The sequence below is a fragment of the Chelon labrosus genome (genome assembly GCF_963514085.1).
Source record: "Chelon labrosus genome assembly, chromosome: 6".
Taxonomy (NCBI): Eukaryota; Metazoa; Chordata; class Actinopteri; order Mugiliformes; family Mugilidae; genus Chelon; species Chelon labrosus.
The window spans coordinates 22,557,854-22,584,843 of NC_140342.1; the positions used below are offsets into that span (position 1 = coordinate 22,557,854).

A 26,990-nucleotide genomic window follows, 5' to 3' on the forward strand; every position below is an offset into this window, starting at 1 on the left:
AGAGCTGGACCAGATGGACTTTATAGCTGTTGAACTGTTGTGGAGGAAATGCCGGCGGGATCCTCGGTGGATATATCTCCGGCGAGGCTGGAAGGCGATGTCTGGGTGAAGGTGGAGAGCCTCCGGCGCAGGTCCAGGCAGGTGGCAGCGCAGCCGTAGCAGGTCGGTGGCCGAGTACTGAAGCAAACCCGTCACTAGCTGGTGAACAGGCAGTAGAAACAGCCAGGCGCAGACAAACAGGGTGTATATCCTACCGGCCCACATTGTGGATGAGGACTTAGGCAGCATCGACGGCTAGTAACGCCAGGTGAGGCTCAGACCGGGGAACAGGTGAGCTAGCAGTGAAGGCTCACACAAACGGTAGTGCCGACAGATCGTTTCAGTATTCCAAATGAAGGCAATTTCACTCGCCGGTTAGGTCATAAAACCAGAAAATGATTCAGAAGAGTCCGGAAAGTTAAAAAGTTAAAAGGTTACCGGCAAGCAGCGGCAGCAAGTTGTGCCAGCGTTCACTCGCGCAGTGATTTTTGTGCAATTAATCAGCCAATGTCTACATGCCTAAATGCATTGAGTTGCTGCCATGTGATTGGCTGATTAGAAATTTAAGTTAACGAGCAGTTGGACAGGTGTACCTAATAAAGTGGCCGGTGAGTGTATATTGTGTCTATCTAATATTGTGTAGGTCTCCCTTGTGCCTTTAAAACAGTTGTAACTCATCACAGAATGGACATGGGCCTTCTGAGGGTGTCCTGTGGCGTCTGGTGAAAGGATGTTGTTAGTGTGGGGTCTTTGAGGGGAGGGGCCTCTGTGGATCATCCCACAGATACTTGATCAGTTTGGGATCTTGCGAATTTGGAGGCCAGGTCAACACCTTGTGCTGTTCTTCATGTTTTTTTTTTTTTCCAGTTGTTCCTAAAGCGATTTTGTGTGTGTGTCTGTGTCAGGCTGCATCCTGCTGGGGATGGCTGCTGAGATCAAGGAGTATCATTGCTATGGGGTGGGGGTATCTGGTCTGGTCTAGGTGGGTGCTACATGTTTAAATAACATCCACACGAATGAATGCCAGGTCCAAAAGTTTCCCAACAGAACACTGAATGGGCACAAGATGATCAATGTTATTAATTTCTCCTGTCAGTGGTTTGTAATGTTGTGGCTGGTCGGTGTATTCAAAAGTACTTGTGTAGAAGCTAAGCTAATGCTTTGAGAAAATTGTCCACTGTCACTGTGTTTTGTTTGGGTTTTCAGCAAAAATATTCAGTCTTGTAATATAATACCCACTTGTAGTGAGTACAGCCTTAAACTGTTCACCTCTGGACAAAAGATCTATGTTTCTGTTCATCACCACAGAGTAACTGAGAAAACAGTTTACTGTTTAAATCTAATTTCTAGGACATAGTTTGTTAAAGGTTTAATCCTCCAAGACACGATGCTACACTAGTACATGCTAAACTATGTTGAGTGACTGAAACCAGGCATCATTTTCTAATCTGTTTTTTGTTTTTCTGTACAGACTCTGAAACCAACCACCACCATATTATTGCCATCGTCTGTGCAACAGTAATAGCTGTTGTTGTCTTATAATTCTTGCTGCATGTTATTATCATCGTAAGAGAGGAAAGAGTAAGTCCAAATGTTTATTATATCTTGAATTACAAACTAGAAAGATGAGTCTGTTTTATCTCCTGCCTTACTCATTAATAATGCTGAACCCTTCTGTATATAGTATTCATGATAGTTTACAGCTGCTCTTTAGAAACAGCAAATGTTCAGACAAGCACCTGTGTTTTAGAGTCTCTAGTCTATGTGCTGCTTTAAGCTCATTCATTCTCAGAATCCTTCACTTGTGATCATCTACATTATAAAACATCACATATGGAGACTTTATAGTGTGTGTCTGTGTGAGATTAGAATTATTTATACTTGCAAGAAATTTGGACTCAGTGTAGAAACAGCTTAAGAAATGTGAGGCAATTATTACAGTAGAGCTTTGAGCATTTGTTGGATAATCCTCTGTACACAAGTCACTGATGAATTCCTGATTTTTCTGATCAGGTGGTCTCTTTATTTTTAAAGACTGTATATTAAAGATGGGTGACAGGACAGCTCCTCTAAAGTGAAGCCAAAGTAAGTAGAGCTCCCCCTGGTGTCTGGCTGCAGTATAGGTCATAAGCTCCATCTCCTCCATGTTAGTGGATGGGACTTGGGCCAAACACTTATGTATTTGAAGTAGCCTGCTGCACATTATTATTGCACCCTATTAGATTTTTCAGAAAGGTCAGAGAGTCAAGAAATCAGGAAATCAGGAAACTGGCTGCCCCCACATTCAAATATTATGTAATGTTTATAAATATGCCATGCAATGTTGTTGCTGTAAAGCTTCAATTCAGTAATTCAGTTACAATCCCTTGTGCCAAGAGCCCAGGCAAAACACATTTAGAGGCCCCGTTCAACTCAGACGGTCATGTGATATGACGATTAACCTACAAGCTACATGAACTAAGTAAATGCTGCTCGCTTGTAAGCCCACAGAGCAGCAGAGGATAATTCAAACATTGTGAAACATAAGCTAACCTACGCTGCTGGCTTGTATGACCCGCTCAGCAGCTAACCATAGCTACCAAGCAACATGAAGACATCAGGAACCTGGCCTAAACAACAGCAGTATACACCATGTCATTGAGGTTTTCAAGTGGGTACCTCCCTTCACCGATGTTTCGTTAAGTTAGGCCCACGACACCTTGAGAAGGCTTAACAGTGACTTCCAGCGTCCTGGAGTCACCCCCCTCCACACTGCCACTGCACAACCCCGTTTTCCTCACCATTCAATGTCTATCAACAACTAATATTTCAATCATTAGCCTAGTCCTTTCATGAACCACGAGCCAAACAAACAAATCTACCATGGTTCGCCCCATTGATGCGGACTGAACCACGTAACAAACAACCTTTTGCCAACACCGTCCATTCGCCCGACAATCAACCGGAGTTACATGAGTCACGTAGATGACTGCACAGATTTTTTTCATTTTTTTTTTTTTTCATTTTTCACATAACCCAATTAATTACATGTAGGTATATGGGTCTATGTTAATTTTAGGAATGAAATACAATTTATTTGGAAGCAGTTTGTGTTGTTTGGTCTGGGATCAGTCTATTCCTCGCCCCCCTCCTCCTTGCCTCTTCTGACACACACAACCTGTATGACTCTCAGCAGCAAGTTGACGTGAGAATTGACATGGAAATGAGTGGAAGTTTTGTTTTGAGTTTTTTTTTTTTTTTTTTTTTTGAGGGCGCTCGTGTGCCCTCACATAGATTGCACCCTGGGCGGTCGCCCACATTGTCCACAGCAAAAACAGACCTGGACTCAGAGCCTCCTTCCTCCATCTCACCTCTCACCATCCTGGAGAAGGACATGAAGAGGCTGTTTGCGAGGCAGAAACCCCGCAAGGCTGCTGGACCGGACGCTGTGTCTCCATCCACCTTGAAGCACTGTGCTGATCCGCTGTCTTCAGTGTTCACAGATATCTTCAACATCTTCCTGATGTCATGTCACGAGCCAGCTTGCTTCAAGGTTTCCACCACCATCCCAGTCCCCAAAAAGCCAAGGACCACTGGACTCCATAACTACCGCCCTGTTGCCCTGACATCGGTTGTGATGAAGTCTTTCGAGCGCCTTGTGCTTTCACACCTTAAGGATTTAACAGACCCATTCCTGGACCCCTTGTAGTTCGCCTACAGATCAAACAGATCTATGGATGACACCGTCAACCTGTCCCTCCACCTCATCCTCCAGCACCTGGACTCCCCCAGATCATATGCCAGGGTCCTGTTTGTGGATTTCAGCTCGGCCTTCAACAGGGTCGTTCCGTCTCTACTACAGGACAAACTCTCCCAGCTGACCGTGCCTGACTCCATCTGCAGGTGGATCACAGCCTTCCTGTCTGACAGGAGGCAGCATGTGAGGCTGGGAAAACACATCTCAGACTCTCGTACCACCAGCACAGATTCCCCTGAAGGCTGTGTCCTTTCTCCTCTGCTCTTCTCCCTGTACACCAACAGCTGCACCTCCAGTCACGAGTCTGTCAAGCTCATGAAATTTGCGGATGACACCACCCTCATTAGGCTCATCTCAGGTGGAGATGAGAGCACCTACAGACTAGAGATTGACCGCTTGGTGACTTGGTGCAGCTCTCACAACCTGGAGCTGAACGCCTCCAAGACAGTGGAGATGATCGTGGACTACAGGAATAACAGAGCCCCACTCCTTCCATGGACTCCTTCCATCTCCCAGGACCTCAAATGGGAGCTGAACATCAGCGCCCTAATTAAAAAAGCACAGCAGAGGATGTACTTCCTACAGCAGCTGAAGAAATTCAACCAGACAGTGATGGTTCACTTTTACACTGCCATCATTGAGTCCATCCTCTCCAACTCCATCACCCTCTGGTATGCTGCAGCCTCAGCTAAGGACAAGAGCAGACTGCAGCGTGTCATTCACTCTGCAGAGAAGGTGATTGGCTGCAGTCTGAAGTCTCTCGACGAGCTGTACGCTTCCAGGACTCTGAAGCGTGCAGCTAAGATTGTGGCTGGTCCCTCTCACCCTGGACACGGACTATTTAACAGACTCCCCTCTGGCAGACGGCTGCGATCCATCGAGTGTAGGCCCACTCGCATGGCGAACAGTTTTTTCCCATCCGCAGTGCGTCTGCTGAACAATGCCAAGCCCCACCCATGAACACATCAAACCCACTACCATCCCAGTGTAAATGATTTTTGTGTATTTGAGAGCCAAGTTTCTATATTTTATTTTATTTTTTATTATTATTTAATTTTTTATGCATAATGAGTGCAACAACACCAAAGCAAATGCCTTGTATGTACAAAGATGCTTGGCAATAAAGTCTTTTCTGATTCTGATTCTGATGGTGAAATGTATTCAAGAAAAGTCAAAACTAGTCCCGCTGCCTTTGTTTTAGATATACTGTGATCTTCAAAGACATATTGCTCTTCTGTGTACTGTATCTCTCGATGGAGTGGGTATTCCATTTTATGTATAACTGTTAAATGCTTCATAATGTTAGCACATATTGTACATTGGCACTTTCGGCAGTCATGTGTAAAACATGTAATACTGCTAAAGACACTACATAAAAATCACTGGCTGTACATCAACTAGAGAACTTCTACAAAGCTAACTGTGAGCTAATTGTAATAGTGTGTCTATGTCTAAGTACAATAAATTCATTTTTAGTTATAATGGCTGTTTGAGGACCCAACAACTGGATACAGACTATAAATACACTATAATAACCAGTTTATTGAATCATCATAAAGTTACAAGTTGGAGATGTGTGTCAGTGGTTGAAGCTGAGTGCGTCAGACAGGTGGCTGATTGGAGGTAAGATGTGATGTGGCCGGCTGGTTATACTGACCAGATTTTGACATTGGTAGAGGTGGCTTGTAATCCTGGAGAGCCGAGAACAAGTAAGTTAAATTGCAAACAAAACAAGAAAACACAAAACAAACTTTTAGAGAACTGGAAGATACACACAAGGAGAAAGAAATTCAACAATCAATGGGGGAAAAAATCAAGGAAGACAAGAAACACAGAGGAAGAAAACAAACACAAGAGAAACAAAACAAAGAAATGTAAGTTTCTTTGTTTGATCTCTTTTTTCCATTATCACTTTTTAAACCTTAACCCATCATAGTGCACTGGTTCAAAACTCTCATATCATATTTTTATTTCCTCAGTTCCAGTGTCTCCAGTAGTGACCTCCATCAGCTCACATCCCTGTAATCTCGATGTGACCTGTAGTTCATTTACCTCTTACATCAGCAAATCTGTCCAACAAACCTGCACTCAGGAGGAAGAAGAGAGCTTGGATGCCACAAAATATTCTTCCTCTCTCAGTGTCTCCCTGAATCAAAGTTACATCATCTGTAACCACAGCAATACAATCAGCTGGAAACAGGACAAGAAGGAGATCAAAACCTACTGTGGGACAGGTAAGACTGAAAAGATGTAAAGATGTAAATTGTGCTCATTTTAAAGACTTTGGCATATATAGAATTATAGCGTAGGTGGGATATAATTTTTTCCATTTGTCACGTCTTTTGTCATGTCTTGTTCTTCGTCATGTCTTTTGTCATGTCTTAGTTTCTGTCATGTCCTCCATTCTTCGTTTTCTGTCATGGTTTTGTCATGTCTTTCGTTCTTGGTGTTCTGTCATGTCTTTTCACAGTCACGGTTTAGTTTGTCATGGTTTCTGTTTATTGTATTTTGTTAAGTTCCTGGTTTTTCAAAGTCAGTCTTGTCATGGTTTAGTTTCTTGGGTTTTCTGTTTATTGTGTTTTGTTCATGGTTTAGTTTTTCAATTTTCTGTTTCCTGTTTTATTTTGTTATGTTCTTGACTTCCTGTTTGTCTCTACCATGTTTTCTTTTGATTAGCTCATTGGTTTCACCTTGTCCCTTGATTTGCTTCACCTGTGTCTCGTCACCCCTGTTCCTCATGTGTGTGTATATATAGCCCTGCCTTCCCCTTTGTCCCTGTCGCGTCATACTACTAGATTACCATGTTCCATGTTACTGTTTGCCATGTCTCTTGTTAAGTGTTTCATGCTTAGTTCAGGTCATAGATTTTCATGTTTCATGCCACGCAGTGTTTTTGGATTTCCTGCCCTGACAGCAGCGCCCTTGGTTTTTTTGTAAGTTTGTTTCTTTTTTTGTTAATTAAAACCTCATCTTTCGCCTACTCCTGCCTCCTTGAGTCCTGCATCTGGGTCCGCACCCCAACCCCCGCTACCCTTTGTGACACCATTAAGTATTGTAGCTTTTCCCCATGTCCCATTTGCTTTTCAGAGCATTTGGAACAGTTCTCATATGGTGCTTTTTTTTGCGAATGTACTGCCTTTGCTAGCTATATTATGTTTGTGAGAAGTTTTCGGACACTCACTGTCGTAAGTTTGCATGCAATGCTTTGGGGACAAAAAAAAAAAGAAAAAGATTTGCTGCTGTTCTCCTGAAAAAAGCTTAAAATCTTAAAAATCTGTTTCTATGTGCTGAAGCCACACTGAACACTGAATTTCCCTCAGGATAAATAAATTATCTATCTATATATCTGTTTTACTTGACGTATAAAGGATTGTTTTTTTTCCCCATGTATATCAGTTTAACTTATGAGGTTATCATGACTGTAGCCTGTTTTCCTTGTGAAGTGTAATAGTGGAAAAGTGGATCATCTCACCATTGTAGTCTGACAAACTATAGGCCCGCAAACAGCATCTTTCATAGGGTAACGACAAAGCTAAAACACTTCTTCCGTCACTCACTGTCACGGCTGTAGGATATAATTCAACAGGAAGCTACATCTTTTCATTCACTCTCATGAACTGATTCGAGCACTTCCTTAAACTGGATCGCATGTGTTGAAATGGCACCTATATACTTCTTCTTGGCTGTTTTCATGCTGTATTCAAGTCAAATTCAAGGTAAAATCTTATTTTTCTACTAATAGTTGATGTTTTGCATCTTTTTAATTTTAAAATCTGCTTTTCATACTGTAGCGTGCAGAGGAGGAAGAAGGTCCAGTAAATGTTGAAACAGATATTAAAGTACTACATGTGGGTGGCACAGTGGAGAGGTGGTTAGCACTGATGCCTCACAGCGAGAAGGTCATCCGGTTTGAATCCATGGGCTGGCCTTTCTGTGTGGAGTTTGTATGTTCTCCCTGTGTCTGCGTGGGTTCTCCAGCTTCCTCCCATCATCCAAAGACATGCTCATTAGGTTAATTGATGATTCTAAATTGTGTTAAAACTGTTCAAAACATGTTGATTATAGTACAAGTGTAAGAAAAGTATTGTTCAAAGGAGGTCCAATACCATTTATATCGATCAGGCAAAACAAAAGGGTGTACCCCCGCCTCTCACCCGATGACAGCTGGGATAGGCTCCAGCAGACCCCCGCGACCCTTAACAGGAATAAGCGGGTATAGAAGATGAATGAATGAATGAAAGTACTATATGTCCATAGTACATTGTAACCTTAACTGTTTCTTGAGAGAGAGAATTTCTGTTTGAGTTTGTCTTGTCTAAGAATTTAACATAAAATTACAGGGTGTGTAACCATTTCCTGGGTTCACGGCTTAAAATGGCGCCACAACAAATTAATTTTTTTATGACAAAGTTAAAGTTAGAACTTTACAAACATTGTCACTTCATCTCCTGACTTACTGGCAGTACTATCATACACCTAAAACAATACGTAGGTTTTAGCTATATAGATGGTACTTTTCTAGTAAGATCAGTAAAACATGTCGAACAATTACATCCGATCTTTCAGGCATGATATCTTTAACGTATATAAAACATCCTGTATCAGACGGTCTCTGCTTGACTGAACTTCCTCAAAATAAGAGTTTAAAATTGAACAGAATACCAGTGGGAAAAGACTATGTTCAGCGCTACTTTATGATAAAATACAGTTTGAAATTAAATCCTACAATTCCTTTTATATGTACAGCATACACTTGAAACCAGATGTTTACATACACTATGTTAAAAGACACATAAACATTTTTTCCTCACTGTCTGAAGTTAAATCAGACTAAACCTCTCCTGTTTTAGGTCAGTTAGGATTACTAAAATTATTTCTATTTGCTAAATGCCACAATAATGAGAGAGAGAATTTCTTAGATAATTTTGTATTACTTTCCTTTAAAGTCAGAAGTTTACATACACAGAGATTACTATGTCTTTAAACAATGAAGGAAAGCCCTGATGATGATGTCATGGTTTTGGAAGCTTCTGATAGGTTAACAGACAACATTTGAGTTAATTGGAGGCACACCTGTGGATGTATTTTAAGGTTACACCTCAAACACACTGCTTCCTTGTTTGACATCATGGGAAAATCAAAAGAAATCAGCCAAGATATCAGGAAGAGAATTGTGGAGCTCCACAAGACTGGTTCATTCTTGGGTACAATGTCCAGCCATCATACCGCTCAGGAAGGAGACAGGTTCTGTGTCCCAGAGATGAACATGTTTTGGTCCGAAACGTGCGAATCAACCCCATAACAAAAGCTAAAGACCTTGTCAAGATGATGGCCGAAGCTGGAAAGAGAGCGTCATCCTCCACAGTGAAACGAGTCCTGTACCGACATGGGCTGAAAGGCCACTCAGCGAGGAAGAAGCCATTACTCCAAAAGCAATTTAAAAAAGCCAGATTACAGTTTGTAAATGCACACAGGGACAAAGACCTTAATTTTTGGAGACATGTCATGTGATCTGATGAAACTAAAGTGAAACTGTTTGGCCATGATGACCATCGTGTGGGCAGATCTGAAAAGGTGTGTGCGAGCGAGGTGGCCTACAACCCTGACTCAATTACACAAGTTCTGTCAGGAGCAATGGACCAGAATTCCAGCAGACTATTGCGAGAAGCTTGTGGAAGGATACCCAAAGCATTTGACCCAAGTCATACAGTTTAAAGGCAATGCTACCAAATACTAAGGAAATGTATGTAAACTTCTGACTTTGAAGAAAGTAATAAAAAATTATCTAAGAAATTCTCTCTCTCATTATTGTGGCATTTAGCAAATGGAAATAATTTTAGTAATCCTAACTGACCTAAAATAGGAGAGGTTTAGTCTGATCTAACTTCAGACAGTGAGGAAAAAAGGTTTATGCGTCTTTTAACACAGTGTATGTAAACATCTGTAAAATATAAAAGCCTAAGATGAGTTCATCTGCTAGTGATCTAGAAAACTCAAGTGAGATCAGAACTAATATGAGAATTACTATAGTTCATAAACAAAATGATATACAATGCTGTGTATATATAACATGTTGAATGTGTAGATTGTATAAATAAAAGACATCATCGAGAAGCAGGAGAGAAGCTCCTAGAAACCAGGTGTGAGCTCTTTGATGCTGTGAACTGCTACTATTGACTAAATAGCTCTCATACACTGATAACATTATGACCACCTTCCTAAGATTGTGTAGGTCTCCCTTGTTCCTCCAAAACAGTTGTGACTCATCAGAGAATGGACATGGTCCTTCTGAGGGTGTCCTGTGGTGTCTGGAAACACAATGTTGTTAGTGGGGGCCTTTGAGGGGAGGGGCCTCTGTGGATCATCCCACAGATACTTGATCAGTTTGGGATCTAGTGAATTTGGAGGCCAGGTCAACACCTTGTGTTGTTCTTCGTGTTTTTTTTTTTGTTTTTTTTTTTAGTTGTTCCTAAAGTGTTTTTTTTTTTTGTGTGTGTGTTTGTGTCAGGCTGCATCCTGCTGGGGATGGCTGCTGCCATCAAGGAGTGTCATTGCTATGGGGTGGGGGTGCCTGGTCTGGTCTAGGTGGGTGCTACATGTCTAAGTAACATCCACACCAATGAATGCCAGGTCCAAAAGTTCACCAGCAGAACATTGAATTGTCACAAGATGGTCAATGTTATTCACTTCTCCTGTCAGTGGTCATAATGTTTTGCCTGATCGATATAAATAGTATTAGATTTCCTTTGAACTATACTTTTCTTACACTTGTACTATAATCAACATGTTTGGACAGTTTTACCATATCAGCTTACATTCCTTCACATTTAACACTATAAAAATATATAATATATAATTAAGCTTGGGGCTACCACAGTAATTAGTAAAAACATCACGTATCCAAATCTTTATACAGAGTTATATTATAATGAAGTAAGTACACAGACAGTCTACAATGTTCTTAGACATTTTAGCCATACAAACTATGCTCTTCTATTTGTATTACATCGTAGTATGATTGCTGTTAGTCAGAGACTCAGGGCTGTAGAATTTTATTTTTTAACAACTTCCTTTTTTTAATTTCGTTTTCCTACCATCACCCTCAGTATGTCATGGTATAACAGTGTCATAAATAACAAGGCTATGCAAGGCTATTATGAGCCAACCATACATGCAGTACTCACATGTCTGCTGTAAAGCAGAAGTTGGACAAACTGACATGGTTACTGTTTCTTTGTATGTTTCTTTGTGACTGACACATAATTTAAAGATAAACAAGTCGTATATCTGTGAGCTCTGTTTTAAGAAATGGTGGAACCAAAAGGAAGAAAATAAAAGCAACAGACACATCAGTGGCTGTTGATGCTGAAGAGGTTTTCACTGAACTATTTCAGCTAAAAAAATAAATCGACTCTATGAAGAAGATTCTGATAACAAAAGAAACGTGATAATAACACACTGCAAGATAATAACACATAGTGCACTGAGACAAATTTAAGTTTGTCTTAGTCATTCGATCTTTTTTTTTTTTTTTTCCTGTGGTGACTTGTAGAAAGGGAGTGAAAGATTCAGAGACAGAAAAGACTGTAGAAAGTCCAGAGGTTTTCAGAAGAGAAAGAATGGACAGATGGAAAAGACTCATTATATAATTTCATGAATGACAATTTCATCAATGAGAATCCACCTGTTAGTAAATCCAGATGACCTAAATGTACATAATAATTTTTTACTGATCAGAATTCTTTTGGAAATTAGGTAGAGGAATACAGTATTTGTGATTGATCTTTATTTTTCATTATTATGTATCTACTGTTTTACAGGGTCCAGTGCTGTGACTCCTGAGTTTGTGAAGAGAGGAGATGATGTACTTCTGGAAGTCATAGATAATGCTCCAAAGGAATTTGACTTTCTTGTCTGGAAATTTAATACAAGCAAAGTTTTAGTTAGATAATCACCTGGTGGAAGACCAACAGTCTCTGAAGGTTACACTGGAAGGGTTGAGTTCTCTGTGGAAAATTACTCAGTGAAATTGAAGAATCTACAAGATGCAGACAGTGGAGTTTATACAGCACGAGTGACAGGGGATCAAGAACAAATAATAGCTGAATACATGGTCACAGTTCAAGGTAGGTTTCTTAACATTTCAGACACTGACAGAGAACATCTGCTGTCATGTTTCTAAACCTCCTCCACCTACTTTCCTCCATCAGTTCCAGTGTCTCCAGTTGATCTGAATCCAGACTCTGTGTCCATCAGCTCAGACTCCTGTAACCTCACTGTGACCTGCAGCACAGAGGACTCAGACATCAGCAGCACTTTCAGATGTGACACCAAAACCTGCTCTCAGGAGGGAGGAGAGCAATCAAAGGTCACCAACTCTGGAGCTTCCCTCCGTGTCTACCTGTCGAATGATGCAATCATCTGTAACCATAGCAACCAAGTCAGCTGGACGGAGAATACAACAAAGATTCAGGATTTCTGTTCCCTACATGCTGGTAAGACTCATTGACTGAATAAATAAATTAATTAATTTAATAACTGGTTTTATAGTATGCTTGGGAAGATTAGTAGTTTTACACTTTTACACTTTATTCTTATTAGGGTTTAATTGAGGAACTGAGACGCAAGAAAAGTGTGTTCTCTAATTTTGTCTCCTAAAGATGTAAATTTATACTAAACTCATTTTAAATTTAAATAAAGTCTATCTGTCAAGAAATTTAGACACAGAACCTATCAGTAAATTGTCCACTGTCACTGTGTTTTGTTTGGGTTTTCTTCAAAAATATTCAGTCTTGTAATATAATACCCACTTGTAGTGAGTACAGACTTAAACTGTTCACCTCTGGACAAAAGATCTATGTTTCTGTTCATCACCACAGAGTAACTGGGAAAACAGTTTACTGTTTAAATCTAATTTCTAGGACATAGTTGGTTAAAGGTTTAATCCTCCAAGACACGATGCTACACTAGTACACGCTAAACAATGTTGAGTGACTGAAACCAGGCATCATTTTCTAATCTGTTTTTTGTTTTTCTGTGCAGACTCTGAAACCAACCACCTGCATATTATTGCCATTGTCTGTACTGTGATAGTTGTTGTTGTCATCTTTATAATTCCTGCTGCATGTTATTATCATCGTAAGAGAGGAAAAAGTAAGTCCAAATGTTTACTATATCTTGAATTACAAACTAGAAAGATGAGTCTGTTTTATCTCCTGTCTTACTCATTAATAATGCTGAAACCTTCTGTATATAGTATTCATGATAGTTTACAGCTGTTCTTTAGAAACAGCAAATGTTCAGACAAGCACCTGTGTTTTAGAGTCTCTAGTCTATGTGCTGCTTTGAGCTCATTCATTCTCAGAATCCTTCACTTGTGATCATCTACATTATAAAACATCACATATGGAGACTTTATAGTGTGTGTCTGTGTGAAATTAGAATTATTTACAAATTAAATTTCTGTAGAAACAGCATAAAAAATGTGTGAACAGAAAAAATACATTTAAATCTAATCACCATTCATTTCTTTATCTCTGACCTGCAGATGACAGCAAGAACATGGAAAACACAGTGATTGCGGTTCCTGAGGTAAGTGTCAGGTTTTGTTGGCCAATTTTTACAGTTGAGCTTTGAGCATCTGTTGGATAATCCTCTGTACACAAGACACTGATGAATTCCTGATTTTTCTGATGAGGTGGTCTGTTTATTGTTAAAAACTGTATATTAAAGATGGGTGACAGGACAGCTCCTCTAAAGTGAAGACAAAGCAAGTAGAGCTCCCCCTGGTGTCTGGCTGCAGTATAGGTCATAAGCTCCACCTCCTCCATGTTAGTGGATGGGACTTGGGCCAAACTTAAACATTTATTTATTTGAACTACCCTTCAAATAAATGTTTTTCAAGAATGGTTTCTGTCATTTTAGGTAGTTAATATAATGTTGATGTGTCCATTTTTCTGATCAGTTTTAGTTAATTATTTGACACTATGTCTGTGAAGGTTCTCAGTCATCCAGGTCTTGATATATCCAAAAAAGGTTCAAAAAAGGCAACTGGACTTGGAGAGTTTTTATTTGAGAAAAAGGGAATACACTTAGGTAAGGACTGGTCCACCCTAAAGACAAAACACTCAGGCAAAAACAGAGTAATGTGGTGTACGCTGTTCAGTGCAGTGAGGAGTGTACAGATTTATACATTGGGGAAACCAAACAACCCATCCATAGACGCATGTACCAGCACAGGAGAGCCAGCTCATCAGGAAACGATTCAGCGGTCCACCTACACCTGAAGGACAAAGGACACTCCTTTGAAGATAATAATGTCCAAATCTTAGCCAGAGAAGACTGATGGTTTGAAACAGGAGTAAAGGAAGCCATCTATGTCAGACTGGAAAAACCTAAGCTAAACAGAGGAGGTGGACTGAGATTAATCTGCCATCTATTTACAATACAGTTTTAACTTCTGTCCCCAAAAAGTTTCAACCCCATTCACACCTTGACACTGGAGCCTCTGACGGACAAGAGTCATTAGAGCACCATTCATAGGGAAGAGGAGGGGGACAAAACAGTCACCCCTCAACAACAGGTAAGTACCCAGTCGTTAATGGAAATTAGCTGCACTGGTTTCTGGTTGTTAACATAACAAGCAAGTCCGAGTAGGAGTTCCTATTTAAACCTCAGACTTCCCACCAGTCCCCTAGAAATGAAGAAGCTACGTCTTCTACGTTAAGAAACGTCTTCTCAAAAAAAAAAAAAATTTAAAAAAAATCTACAAGTCCACTTGCTTTTTTTTTGGGATATTTGACACTATCAAAACAGGATGTGACATCATGATAACTACCAGTTGCCATCTAGTAATCATCGACCTTCATGAAATGGTCCCATAGGATCATGAGAGTAGGAAAGTAATAGATAGATAGATGATAGATAGATAGATACTTTATTAATCCTGAGGGAAATTCAAGCATCCAGTAGCAGTTACAAACATTGAACATAAAATACAAAAGCTATATAAAAAATAGAAAGTGACTAGAAATAAAATGTTTATACAACTATAAACTATGTTAAAAATATAAAGTGACCTGTTAGAAAATATAAATATAAAGTGACCTGTTAGAAATATAAAGTGACCAGTAGAAGTAGAAGGGTTTTTTTTTTTTTTTATAAATATGAGAGCTACAAATGGGAAAAAATGAATGAAAATCACAGTCACCACATGCAGCAGAGGTAGACAGACATGGTAAATGACAGAGTGTCCAGTAAGTAGGTGCAAAAGATTTGTCCATTGTCTATTGTGTCTCCTGCCATCACTGAGAGCTGTTGTACAGCCTGATGGCCAGGGGGACGAAAGAGTTCTTCAGTCTGTTGGTGGAGCAGGATTGAGACAGCAGCCTGCCACTGAACACACTCCTCTGCCTGATGAAGGTGTTGTGCAGAGGGTGGTGGGCGCTGTCCAGTATGGACAGCAGTTTGTCCAGGGTCCTTCTCTCTGCCACTGTCACCAGAGAGTCCAGCTCTGTGCCCACCACTGAGCCAGCCCTCCTCACCAGTCTGTCCAGTCGAGCAGCATCCCTCTTCTTGCTGCTTCCTCCCCAGCAAAAGAGGACGCTGGCCACCACAGACTGGTAAAACATCTGCAGCAGTTTTTTGCAGACGTTGAAGGACCCCAGCCTTCTCAGGAAGTACAGGCGGCTCTGTCCTTTCCTGTGGAGTGTGTCCATGTTTGTAGTCCAGTCCAGCCTGTCGTCCAGCTGCAGCCCCAGATATTTGTAAGTCCGGACCACCTCCACATCGACCCCGTTGATGGACACAGGTTGGAGATGTGATTTCTTCCTTCTGAAGTCCACCACCATCTCCTTGGTCTTGGAGGTGTTCAGCTGCAGATGGTTGGACCTGCACCACCTCATGAAGTCCGCGACCAGGCTCCTGTACTCCTCCTCCCGTCCTTCCTTGATACAGCCAACTATCGCAGTGTCATCTGAGTATTTCTGCATGTGGCAGAGCTCAGAGTTGTACTGGAAGTCAGATGTGTACAAAGTGAAGAGGACGGGAGAGAGCACGGTCCCCTGTGGTGCTCCGGTGCTGCTGACCACAGTGTCCGACGTGCAGTCCTTCAGTCTGACGTACTGTGGTCTCTCTGTGAGGTAGTCTGTAATCCATCTCACCAGGTGTGAGTCCACCCTCATCTCTGTCAGCTTGTCTCTCAGCAGGAAGGGCCGGATGGTGTTGAAGGCGCTGGAAAAATCAAAAAACATGATTCTCACAGCACCGCTCTCCTTGTCCAGATGAGAATAAGCCCTGTGTAACAGATAGAGGATGGCATCCTCCACGCCCACCTTCTCCTGGTATCCAAACTGCAGTGGATCCTGGGCGTGGTGGACCTGGGGTCTGAGTAGATGGAGCAGCAGCCGTTCAAAAGTCTTCATGATGTGGGATGTTAATGCAACTGGTCTGAAGTCACCTGGCTCCCTGGGGTGTTTTGTTTTGGGAACCGGGATGAGACATGAAGTCTTCCAGAGCACGGGGACCCTCCCCAGCTGCAGGCTCAGGTTGAAGACATGCTGAAGCGGCTCCCCCAATTCAGCAGAGCAGGCCTTGAGCATCCTTGGACACACTTTGTCTGGGCCCGCTGCTTTCCTTGGGCGCAGCCTCCTCAGGTCTCTGCTCACCTGATCCTTGGTGATGGTGAAGGGGAGGGGGGTTGAACTGTCCGTGGTGGTGGTGGGGAGGGGGAGGTGGGTTGAACTGTCTGTGGTGGTGGTGGGGAGGGGGAGGTGGTTTGAACTGTCTGTGGGGGTGGTAGGTGGGAGAGCTCTGCAGTCCGAGGTGATGATGGACGTGATGGGGGTGTGGAGTGGGCAGTCACTGTCTGTGGGAGCTGGAGTATCGAACCTGTTAAAAAACAGGTTTAGCTGGTTTGCTCTCTCAGCATCCCCCTCTTCTGTGCTGCTGCCCTTCTTCTTGCAGCCTGTGATGGTTTTCATGCCAGACCTCCCTCATGTTGTTGTAATAAGTACAGTGTATAATCCAACATTTCTTTGTAACTGGTGGAGGTAGAGCAGAGCGTAGTATTAACCAAACAAATCATCCACCAGTGAGTCTAGAGGAAGTTTGGGTGGGTCACTGATAACGTGGCTCCACTCTTGGACAGTACTACTCAGACTCTTACAAGATGGCGCCGCCTGTATCCTCAGGATTTTAGCCTCAGTTTGACCACCGGGATGAAGTGGAGACGTGTCGTCCATATTTATATACAGTCTTCTGTCTTTTTAGCTAACACCATGTAACCTAAACTACTGGTTTTATACTAGTAAAGAAGTTTGTACTGCTGCATAATCTCAGATAATGAAAAACAGAAATAAATTACTACTCATTGGTATCAAAAGAATAATGTGGCCATAAGACTCAGGTCAAATCTGCATTTATTGTCTTTTGTTGTCGTGCTCACAGAAAAGTTTCTGAAGGATACAGATGATCATACCATTGCTAAAAATGTCAACTGTCTTTTTTGTTTTTTTTCTTCAAGGTTGATCTGAATCAGCGTTCAGCAGATGATGATTCAGGTCTTTCTTCAACCTCCACCTACAGCTTGGTTGGGCCTCATACTGGACCCAAGGGATCCACTAAGACTAAAGACAAGAATTTACCAGAGAACCTGTATGCAACGATAGAAAAGCCTTTTAGATCCTGAGAGAAATCATCAGGATATATTGTGTATATTCTACATACTGGTGTTAACATAACCCTTGCCCTGACATGATATGGGCTTCAAATCACATTTATATTTTTCATATATTTTGTTTTTCATATTATCTAAGATACTCCGGCTTCCTCCCACCATCCAAAGACATGCTGGTTAGATTAATAGGTGATTCTAAATTGGCCGTAGGTGTGAATGTGAGTGTGAATGGTTGTCCGTCTCTCTGTGTTAGCCCTGAGATAGACTGGAGACCTGTCCAGGGTGTACCCCGCCTCTCGCCCAATGACAGCTGGGATAGGCTCCAGCAGACCCCGCTACCCTTAACAGGACTAAGCGGTTACAGAAGATGAATGAATGAATATTATCTAAGATAAGCTCAAACCTAAACTTACGGCTACCAAAGAACATTATGTTTGAACTAAAAATCATTTTAACACATTCAATTTAATTGTGTTGTGATTTTAACATTAAATCTATTAAATGAATGGTCCATAGTCCAAATTCAAGCACACTCCTCATAAACGTCCTTTAAATAAACTGATCTATACATTTCAAAGAACAAAAAGAATAAAGGAATGTGTTGTGTTGAGCATAACTAGACAAAATGAATGTCCTGAATTGTACGGAAAATAATTTACATTATATAGATGTGGGTTTGAAACCAATGCACTGTAAAATAGCAATATGCTGCAGTATTCTCATTTCCTACCACATTTCATATTTTACACCTTGTCATAGTATTTAGATACTCAATGTTTGTGTGTGTCAGCTTATATCACATCTAATTATACTGCTGCAAAAGAGCATATAACATACAGCATATTTACCACATGCAGTTTTATACTGTTGCACAGTTTGAATAAATTTGTGATGTGTGTGGAAGCTAGAGGAAGGATTTCTGTGATATTTACGTGGAAATCTATTAAAAGACTCCTGCACCAGAAATTAAAGTTCTTATCGTCTACTACGTTTTATATTTTATATGTTAAACAATTTTTCAGCACTGTATTTTACTAAAGAGTTGAATTGTGATAGGTAGATAGATGGATAGATGGATGTCCAGTAGCTTCATCACTTAGGATATGTTGGTGATTTAATGAATTCTGACTTGATGGAATTGTGTAAAAGTCTTTTTAAAGGGATACTCCACTTTAAATTCAAATTATTAGAATCAATTACTGTGTAATGTTTAAAAAATATACCATGCATGATTTGACCCTTCTCAAACAGACTAACATCTTTTCACCAGACTACGAGATGTATCTTTAGACATGGTTGTTTAAAAAAAATAAGAAGCTACTTATTGCATCAGTTGGTGTTAAATAACTTGTTGCCAGCTGAAAGATAATCACCCATGCAGTAATTATCCAATAGGAGGCTCCTACCTATTTGCTTAGTTAAATCCAGGTGGAGACTTTTTTGTACTATGTAATGTTTATAAATATGCCATGCAATGTTGTTGCAAAGTATTGCTTTGAGTTAAACTTCTGAATATTCTTCATTAAAGTGTCATTAAAAGTTTTTGAATAACATACTTTGTGGTGCCTTCACTGACTGTGTTGATATATATATCACTGATTCCAAGCTGAAAATGTTATACATGATGAACATGACTTTTATTTTCTGTAAAGTCACAGAATTACCAAAAGTACAAGCTGGATGCATAGCTGTAATACGTGTCTACTACGTAGCATGACATCTAATCCTGGATTATTTCCCTTTAACGTGGCTCTGCTCATCATGCTAACTTTGCACCTTCAACCTCTCTTGTAGAAATGTAGCTGTCACTTTGTGCTGCTTTCTTGTGACTTGCTTTGAACCAAAGAAGTGGCTATGATCCATCTGTTCTCAGGGAACAACAAGGTAAATTAATAATGACAAATATATTTTCCCAGCAAGATGTTTTAGATTTATTTATAGGTGGTCAACAGAGCTGCCAAGTTCAACTCTAGATCCTTCACAACCAACAGCTGACATAATTATTAATGTCTGTGGAGTTACCATCAGCTTCTCAATCATGTGAGGTTGAGCTGCCACAAATATACTGTACAGTAGTTACTGTAGTTCATTATGAGACAAAGCTTTCCTTTTCATGACACTTATTATCTTTAATTACCTTTATCTAAGTTGTCATTTGGATCTAGTTCAAAGTTCTGGAGAACAGGGGGACTCTGGTCATAACTTAAAGTACATACACTGATCAGGCATAACATTATGATGACATTTTAATGTTGTGGCTGATCGGTGTATTCAAAAGTACTTGTGTAGAAGCTAAGCCAGTGCTTTGAGCCACTGAAGTGCTACCACGCTGGAACTCTAAGTGATGAGAATTTAACTTGTTTTCTTCTTGACCACTAGATGACATCCGCTACACCCTTTCCTCTCTCAGCTCCTCCCCTCAGAAAGTTTGCCACTCTCAGACACAGACAGATGTTTTAATCCTTACTAGGGGGTGACCTATCCGGCAGGGGCAGGACTCTGAGGAAGAGGAGGTGCACATCGACCGTATCAGCCGACAAAGTGCCCTGTACATGCGTTTCTTAATGTGCAGTGACATTACAAGTTCTTCCTGTTCACTGCCACTTTTGCGGGGACCTGGTTTCTGTTAAGAAAACTCTAAACTAACATTTAGAGAGCTGGCAGAAGCACACAAGGAGAAAGTGAAACCAAACAGGGTCACAGAAAGCATTCAGAAGACCATACCATGACACAATGTCAGGGATGCAAACCCACAGATTATCTAAATACACATCAATACTTACTAATACATGATGAGGTAGTAGTAGTACAGAACAAATACAGTAAAGTAAATACAGGTATCACCGCACCGATACTGAAATCGATACTTGGATTATTAATCAGTTAAAATCCAGTACAGAATTTGGGCAAAGTTTATAAGTAAATAGAAAATATTTTATTATCACAATAAAAAAAAAATCTGTCCAGAAACAACACAAAATTGTCACTTGAGAACAAATGAAAACAAACTCTTTTTGAGGCAGTGTTTAAAAAATAGAAACTGTAATACAATTATAAAACTAAATCCCTCCCTTCATTAAACTTCTTTCTGTATTTTTTTCTTAAATGAAAGTATACAAAATTATCATTCCACAACAAATATTATAAAACATGTAAAACTTTTTTTTCAAGTCTAGAGTAAGTAGCTACAATACAATACAAAAATAAGACAACATTTCTCCCCCTCTTGTGACAGCAGCAGCATTTGGATAAAAAACAGTCAGGTCTCCTCTTTAATGAAACCACTGCAGTCGGACAAGAGAGAAACTGAAACTTAAGTGTCTCATTACACTGGTATCGGTCAATATCGATACCAACGTTGATATTGATATTATCGATATTTGGATCGATCCGCCCACTACGCAGGCCCAAGTGTCAGAACAATGACTCGTGTTCTTGTGTTTATCGCTTTTTTGCTGTCGTTCCCTCTACTACAAGGTAAAAACTTTTTGTTTTTCCTCATAAATATTGTTTTCTTGTTGTACTGTAGCACTGTCAGGCACTGCCATGACGGTGACAGCTTCACTGAGCTTCACCGCTGTTCTTCAGGAATAATACGGGCGACGTTTCACAGGTTTCGTCCGTCTTTTTATTTATTCACATGAAAACATGGGGAGGACTAGGTCTATTGAGGAGAACAGGACACTCTGAGATCCCTTTTAAACGATGACTACAGTTCTGCTAGGAATTACAGTTAGTCACTGTTCTTAAACTAATCGTATTAAACAACAATCCAGACGTGAAACACTCATAAACGGGGTCTCAGTCTGAGACGAAAACTTCAATCGTCTTCTGTGTGTGTGTGCAGCAGTTGGTAGGTATGTTGTAGGGGAGAGTGCATTTATCTCATACATGTCAAACTCAAGGCAGACGGCAGCAAGATAATATTTGATATATTAATTTATATATATTATATATTTATCATTTTTGCAATAGCTGAACTTGTGGTTTCATGCAGGTACGTCATTAGTTTCTTCTAACAACTTTAGTGACAAACCTAGAATACACTGGCCAGGTCAACACCTTGTGCTGTTCTTCATGTAACATCCACATGAATGAATGCCATGTTGCGGCTGGAATGCAGGGTGGACCCAAAATGCAGAGATATCAGTTGGCAAGGTTTAACAAGTGTTTATTTTCCAGTTCTTCAACACAAGGCAAAAAACTACAAACTCAAAATAATCGCTCAAAGTAACAAAGCAAGGCAGGCGGCGACCGGAGGCTAGCAGACATCAGGGAACTGAAGCAGTAGAGAATGGAATCATCCGACAGTGGCGTCGAGGGTGAACTGGCTTTTATGGGGTGGTGATTGTGAGATGGAACTCAGGTGAGCTCTGCAGATCCTAAGGAGAAAGTGGGTCAGCCACGCCTCCGAGCCACCACCTGCACTGCTGGAGAAAAAGTAAAGGGAAAAACTGAACATGGCCACAAAGCAAGAACACAAGACAAAAAACCTCAAACCATAACATGCCAGGTCCAAAAGTTTCCCAGCAGAGCACTGTATTGTCACAAGATGGTCAATGTCATTAACTTCTCCTGTCTGCGTTTCTACACATTTAACTGTAAAGTAGAACTTGGACAAACTGACATGGTTACTGTTTGTTTGCATGTTTCTTTGTGGCTGACACATAATTTAAAGATAAACGAGTCATACGTCTGTGAGCTCTGTTGTAACAAACGGGGAAACGAAAAGGAAGAAAATAAAAGCAACAGACACATCAGTGGTTGGTGATGCTTTAGAGGTTTTCACTGAACTATTTCAGCTGAAAAAGATAAACTGACAAAACTATAAAGAAAATGCTGATTATAATAAAGACATGGGATAATAATACACAGTACACTGAGACATTTAAGTTTGTCTTAGTCATCAGTTTGTTTTTTTCCCATGGTGACTTGTAGAGAAAGAATGAAAGATTCACAGATAGAGAAGAAGACTGTAGAAAGTCCAGAGGTTTTCAGAAGAGAAAGAATGGACAGATGGAAAAGACTCATTATATAAAGACTTTTACTGACCTCTTCATTTCACTGTCACTTCTCAGAAATACACACTGAGTCAAAGCAAGTAAAGACATTTTCAGCTAAAAATGAGACTGATTGATTGATCTTTATTTTTCATTATTATGTATCTACTGTTTTACAGGGTCCAGTGCTGTGACTCCTGTGTTTGTGAAGAGAGGGGATGATGTACTTCTGGAAGTCATGGATAATCCTCCAAAGGAATTTGACTTTCTTGTCTGGAAATTTAATACAAGCAATGTTTTAGTAGGATATTCACCTGGTGGAAGACCAACAGTCTCTGAAGGTTACACTGGAAGGGTTGAGTTCTCTGTGGAAAATTACTCAGTCAAACTCAAGAATCTACAAGATGCAGACAGTGGAGTTTATACAGCACGAATGACAGTGGATCGAGACCAAACAATAGCTGAATACATGGTCACAGTTCAAGGTAGGTTTCTTAACATTTCAGACACTGACAGAGAACATCTGCTGTCATGTTTCTAAACCTCCTCCACCTACTTTCCTCCATCAGGTCCAGTGTCTCCAGTTGATCTGAAGACAAACTCTGTGTCCATCAGCTCAGACTCCTGTAACCTCACTGTGACCTGCAGCACAGAGGACTCAGACATCAGCAGCACTTTCAGATGTGACACCAAAACCTGCTCTCAGGAGGGAGGAGAGCAATCAAAGGTCACCAACTCTGGAGCTTCCCTCCGTGTCCACCTGTTGAATGAAACTATCACCTGTAACCACAGCAACCAAGTCAGCTGGACGAAGAATACGACAAAGATTCAGGATTTCTGTTCCCTACATGCTGGTAAGACTGACAGACTGAATAAATAAATAAATTAAGTAACTAGTTTTACAGTATCAAGTTTGGCTATTCTTATTAGGGTTCAATTGATTCTCCCTTACTGCAAAAAAAAAAAATAATTGTTCTCTAATTTTGTCTCCTAAAAATTTAAATTTATATTAAACTCATTTTACATTTAAATAAAGGTATCTGTCAAGACATGTAGACACAGAACCTATCAGTAAATTGTCCACTGTCACTGTTATTTTCCAAAAATATTCAGTCTTGTAATATAATACCCACTTGTAGTGAGTACAGACTTAAACTGTTCACCTCTGGACAAAAGCTCTGTTTCTGTTCATCACCACAGAGTAACTGGGAGACAGTTTACTGTTTAAATCTAATTTCTAGGACATAGTTGGTTAAAGGTTTAATCCTCCAAGACACGATGCTACACTAGTACACGCTAAACAATGTTGAGTGACTGAAACCAGGCATCATTTTCTAATCTGTTTTTTGTTTTTCTGTACAGGACTTGAACACCCCCGCAACCATATTATTGGCATCGTCTGTGCAATAGTGATAGCTGTTGTTGTCTTATAATTCTTGCTGCATGTTATTATCATCATAAGAGAGGAAAAAGTAAGTCCAAATGTTTATATCTTGAATTACAAACTAGAAAGATGAGTCTGTTTTATCTCCTGCCTTACTCATTAATAATGCTGAACCCTTCTGTATATAGTATTCATGATAGTTTACAGCTGTTCTATAGAAACAGCAAATGTTCAGACAAGCACCTGAAAAACAGAAATAAATTACTGGTCATTGGTAGCCTGGCTCCGCCTGCCTACGTACCTCCGCTCATTTGCATTCCCTACAGTACTCCATCTGGAATAGCTTGATCTGCTAACGTTTACTCCGGCCAACTGGTTGGCGAACCAATCAGCGAACAGAGGGCGGGTCTGAGAGCGATTACGTTTCAGTTGCGCGCAGAGTTTGAAATGTTTACACGAACGGAGACGGATATACTCGAAGCCATTCGCTCCGTTGTGGATATGCTTCCTGGCATTACAGCACTTTTATTCCAATTTCGTGTCCTTAATTGCAATGGGGGATGGTAGAGTAGCGATTTGTTTACTTGTTGCATTCTTGAAAGCGGAAGTACGAGGCAGCAGAGCCTGAAGGCTCCGGCGCATAACATACGTCATTACCAAACGTTAGTGATTGGTTAAAGGAACTCCGATGATTTTAAACCTCAAACTGTGCCCTCCCACCAGGAAATAAACGTTTGCCAATGGAGCTAGGCCAGACTCTCTGCGAAGTCAGAGAGTCTGGTATCCAGGCTAGGTCATTGGTATGAAGACTTAAGAATAATGTGAGCATAAGACTCAGGTCAAATCTGCACTCATTGTCTTTTATTGTCATGATCACAGAAAAGTTTGGTTTCTGAAGGATACAGATGATTGAACCCTTGCTGAAAATGTCAACTGTCTTTTTTTTTTTTTTTTTTCTTCAAGGTTGATCTGAATCAGCGTTCAGCAGATGATGATTCAGGTCTTTCTCCAATCTCCACCAACAGCTTGGTTGGGTTGCCAGCTGAAAGATAATCACCCATGCAGTAATTATACAATAGGAGGCTCCTACCTACACTACTCACAATAAGTTAGGTATATTTTGAGCGACTCAGTGGTTGTCATACATACGGTGTTTGTTTCACTTCAGAGATTTTTGGGATAGGGAGGCAATTGTATTGGGGTGATAGATGTGGCACCTGGAATAAGATTTCATTATACTTATATAGCAAGTTATCTTATTTTATCATTTTAGTTCATATTTGTTCTGAAATGTATTATCGCACTCGCCAGTAGGTGGCAGTATAAGCTGCCTGTGACACTGAGTAGCGAGAAAAATAGAAGAAGAGTGTGTTGTACGAGAGGTGCTGAAGTACCTACAGCTTGTTTTATAAGTTTTACTTGTCCCACCGGTGGAGTAATAAAATCTACGTTTTCTACACCACTGATGTCGTCAATGTGTGCGAGCGGTGTAACATAGACACACCTCATTTTGTGTTTTCCACATAATGGTCTCACTGTGTACAGTGTGCCTTACATATTGGGGCCAATACCAAAAAATACTAAAAGACAGCCCTTTTCAATGTGGCATCAATTTCAACATTGTGTGGGTATAAAAAGCGGGTATTGTCTGAAAGTCATTCCAAGTTCATCATTCAAACAGCCATGAACACACGACGTCACTTAATGGACGAGCAGCGCCACCTGGCCATAGCGCGCCTTCGGGTCGGTGGCAGGCAGTCAGATGTTGCTCGTGAACTTGGTGTGTCTCAAAGTGTCATCAGCAGACTTGCATCAAGACACAGAACTACTGGCAGAGTTTGTGACAGACCCAGGACTGGAGCCCCACGAGTGACAGACCGCAACGATGACCAGTACCTAAGGACCTATGCACTCAGACATCGTTATGCAACTGCCACACAGCTGCAGGCCCGTTTACGAGATGTGAGGGGTACTAGGGTTTCAAGACAAACCATTCGCAACCGACTCCACCGCTTTGGCTTGAATGCCAGACGACCGTTGCAGGTGATTCCACTGACACCAAGACACCGCCGTGAACGTTTGCCGTGGGCACAATATCATGTGACCTGGACAATGCAGCAGTGGTCTACCTTCCTGTTCACTGATGAGTCTCGGGTCGCCTTGCACAGAAATGATGGTCGTCAGCGTTGCTGGAGAAGGCAAGGTGAGCGATACGCCGAGGTCAACATGGTCCCCAGGGTTCGCTTTGGTGGAGGAGGTGCAACAGTCTGGGCAGGCATCACCAGTCAGCGCAGAACAGATTTGGTTATTGTAGATGGCTCAGTCACTGCACATTCATCCCCCAATTCCGTCAGCACACCCCCAACTTTCTGTTCATGGATGATAATGCTCCACCACATCGTGCCAGAATTGTCACAGCTCGATTTCAGGAAGTCGGAGTGCCTCATGTGGTATGGCCAGCAATGTCCCCTGACCTGAACCCCATAGAGCACGTCTGGGACCAGCTGAAGCAGAGACTGGATGATCGTACCCCACCCCCACGTGACCTGGCAGAACTGCGTGTAGCACTTGTGGAAGAGTGGAACGCACTGCCTCAGAACAACACCATGAGGCTAGTGAGGAGCATGAGACGTCGCTGTCAAGCTGTCATTGCGGCAAATGGTGGAAACACCCGCTGCTGACATTGTCAATTTTTGTTATTTGGGGCTATCCTTGTTACTGTCTAAATTTTTGGGGTAATAAATATTAAAATAATGAAAATGGTGTTTCTTCTCATTCATTATCAGTAATATCAAAGGGAACTTTTACTTATTTCATTAAAATTCAGACCAAATAGGAAAAGCACTCATGTAAAATAACAATATCCCTAACTTATGGTGAGTAGTGTATATAGACTTGTATATAATTCACTTGTCACAAGTTGTGTGTTGTGGTGTAAATAAAAGGTTCACTTTGTTTGCACGTCGCATTCCTCATGTTTGTTTTTTTTTTTTTTTTGTTTTTTTATGTTACGTCCTTCAACCCCTAGACCTGGTGGGGGCGAACAACCCCATTGAGAATCTTTGGGATGTGCTGGAAAAGGCTTTGTGCAGTGGTCAGACTCTCCCATCATCAATACAAGATCTTGGTGAAAAATTAATGCAACACTGGATGGAA

At 40.9% G+C, this 26,990-nt stretch overlaps 1 protein-coding gene and 1 pseudogene across 2 annotated transcripts; both read left to right on the forward strand.

Moving 5' to 3' along the window:
- Window positions 1–7,433: 7,433 nt before the first annotated feature.
- LOC311488876 (CD48 antigen-like) lies at window positions 7,434–24,017 on the forward strand (the record flags this gene model as incomplete). The annotated part of the gene is made up of 4 exons (XM_084545738.1): window positions 7,434–7,491; window positions 22,630–22,935; window positions 23,020–23,304; window positions 23,813–24,017. 4 exons carry the CDS (start codon window positions 7,434–7,436, stop codon window positions 23,881–23,883), a joined length of 720 nt encoding a protein of 239 aa, XP_084401864.1. The 3' UTR covers window positions 23,884–24,017.
- LOC311489182 lies at window positions 9,739–17,462 on the forward strand (annotated as a pseudogene). Its single transcript has 5 exons — window positions 9,739–9,772; window positions 11,596–11,901; window positions 11,986–12,270; window positions 13,323–13,366; window positions 17,298–17,462. The product of its transcript is annotated as an uncharacterized misc_RNA (transcript).
- Window positions 24,018–26,990: the final 2,973 nt, after the last annotated feature.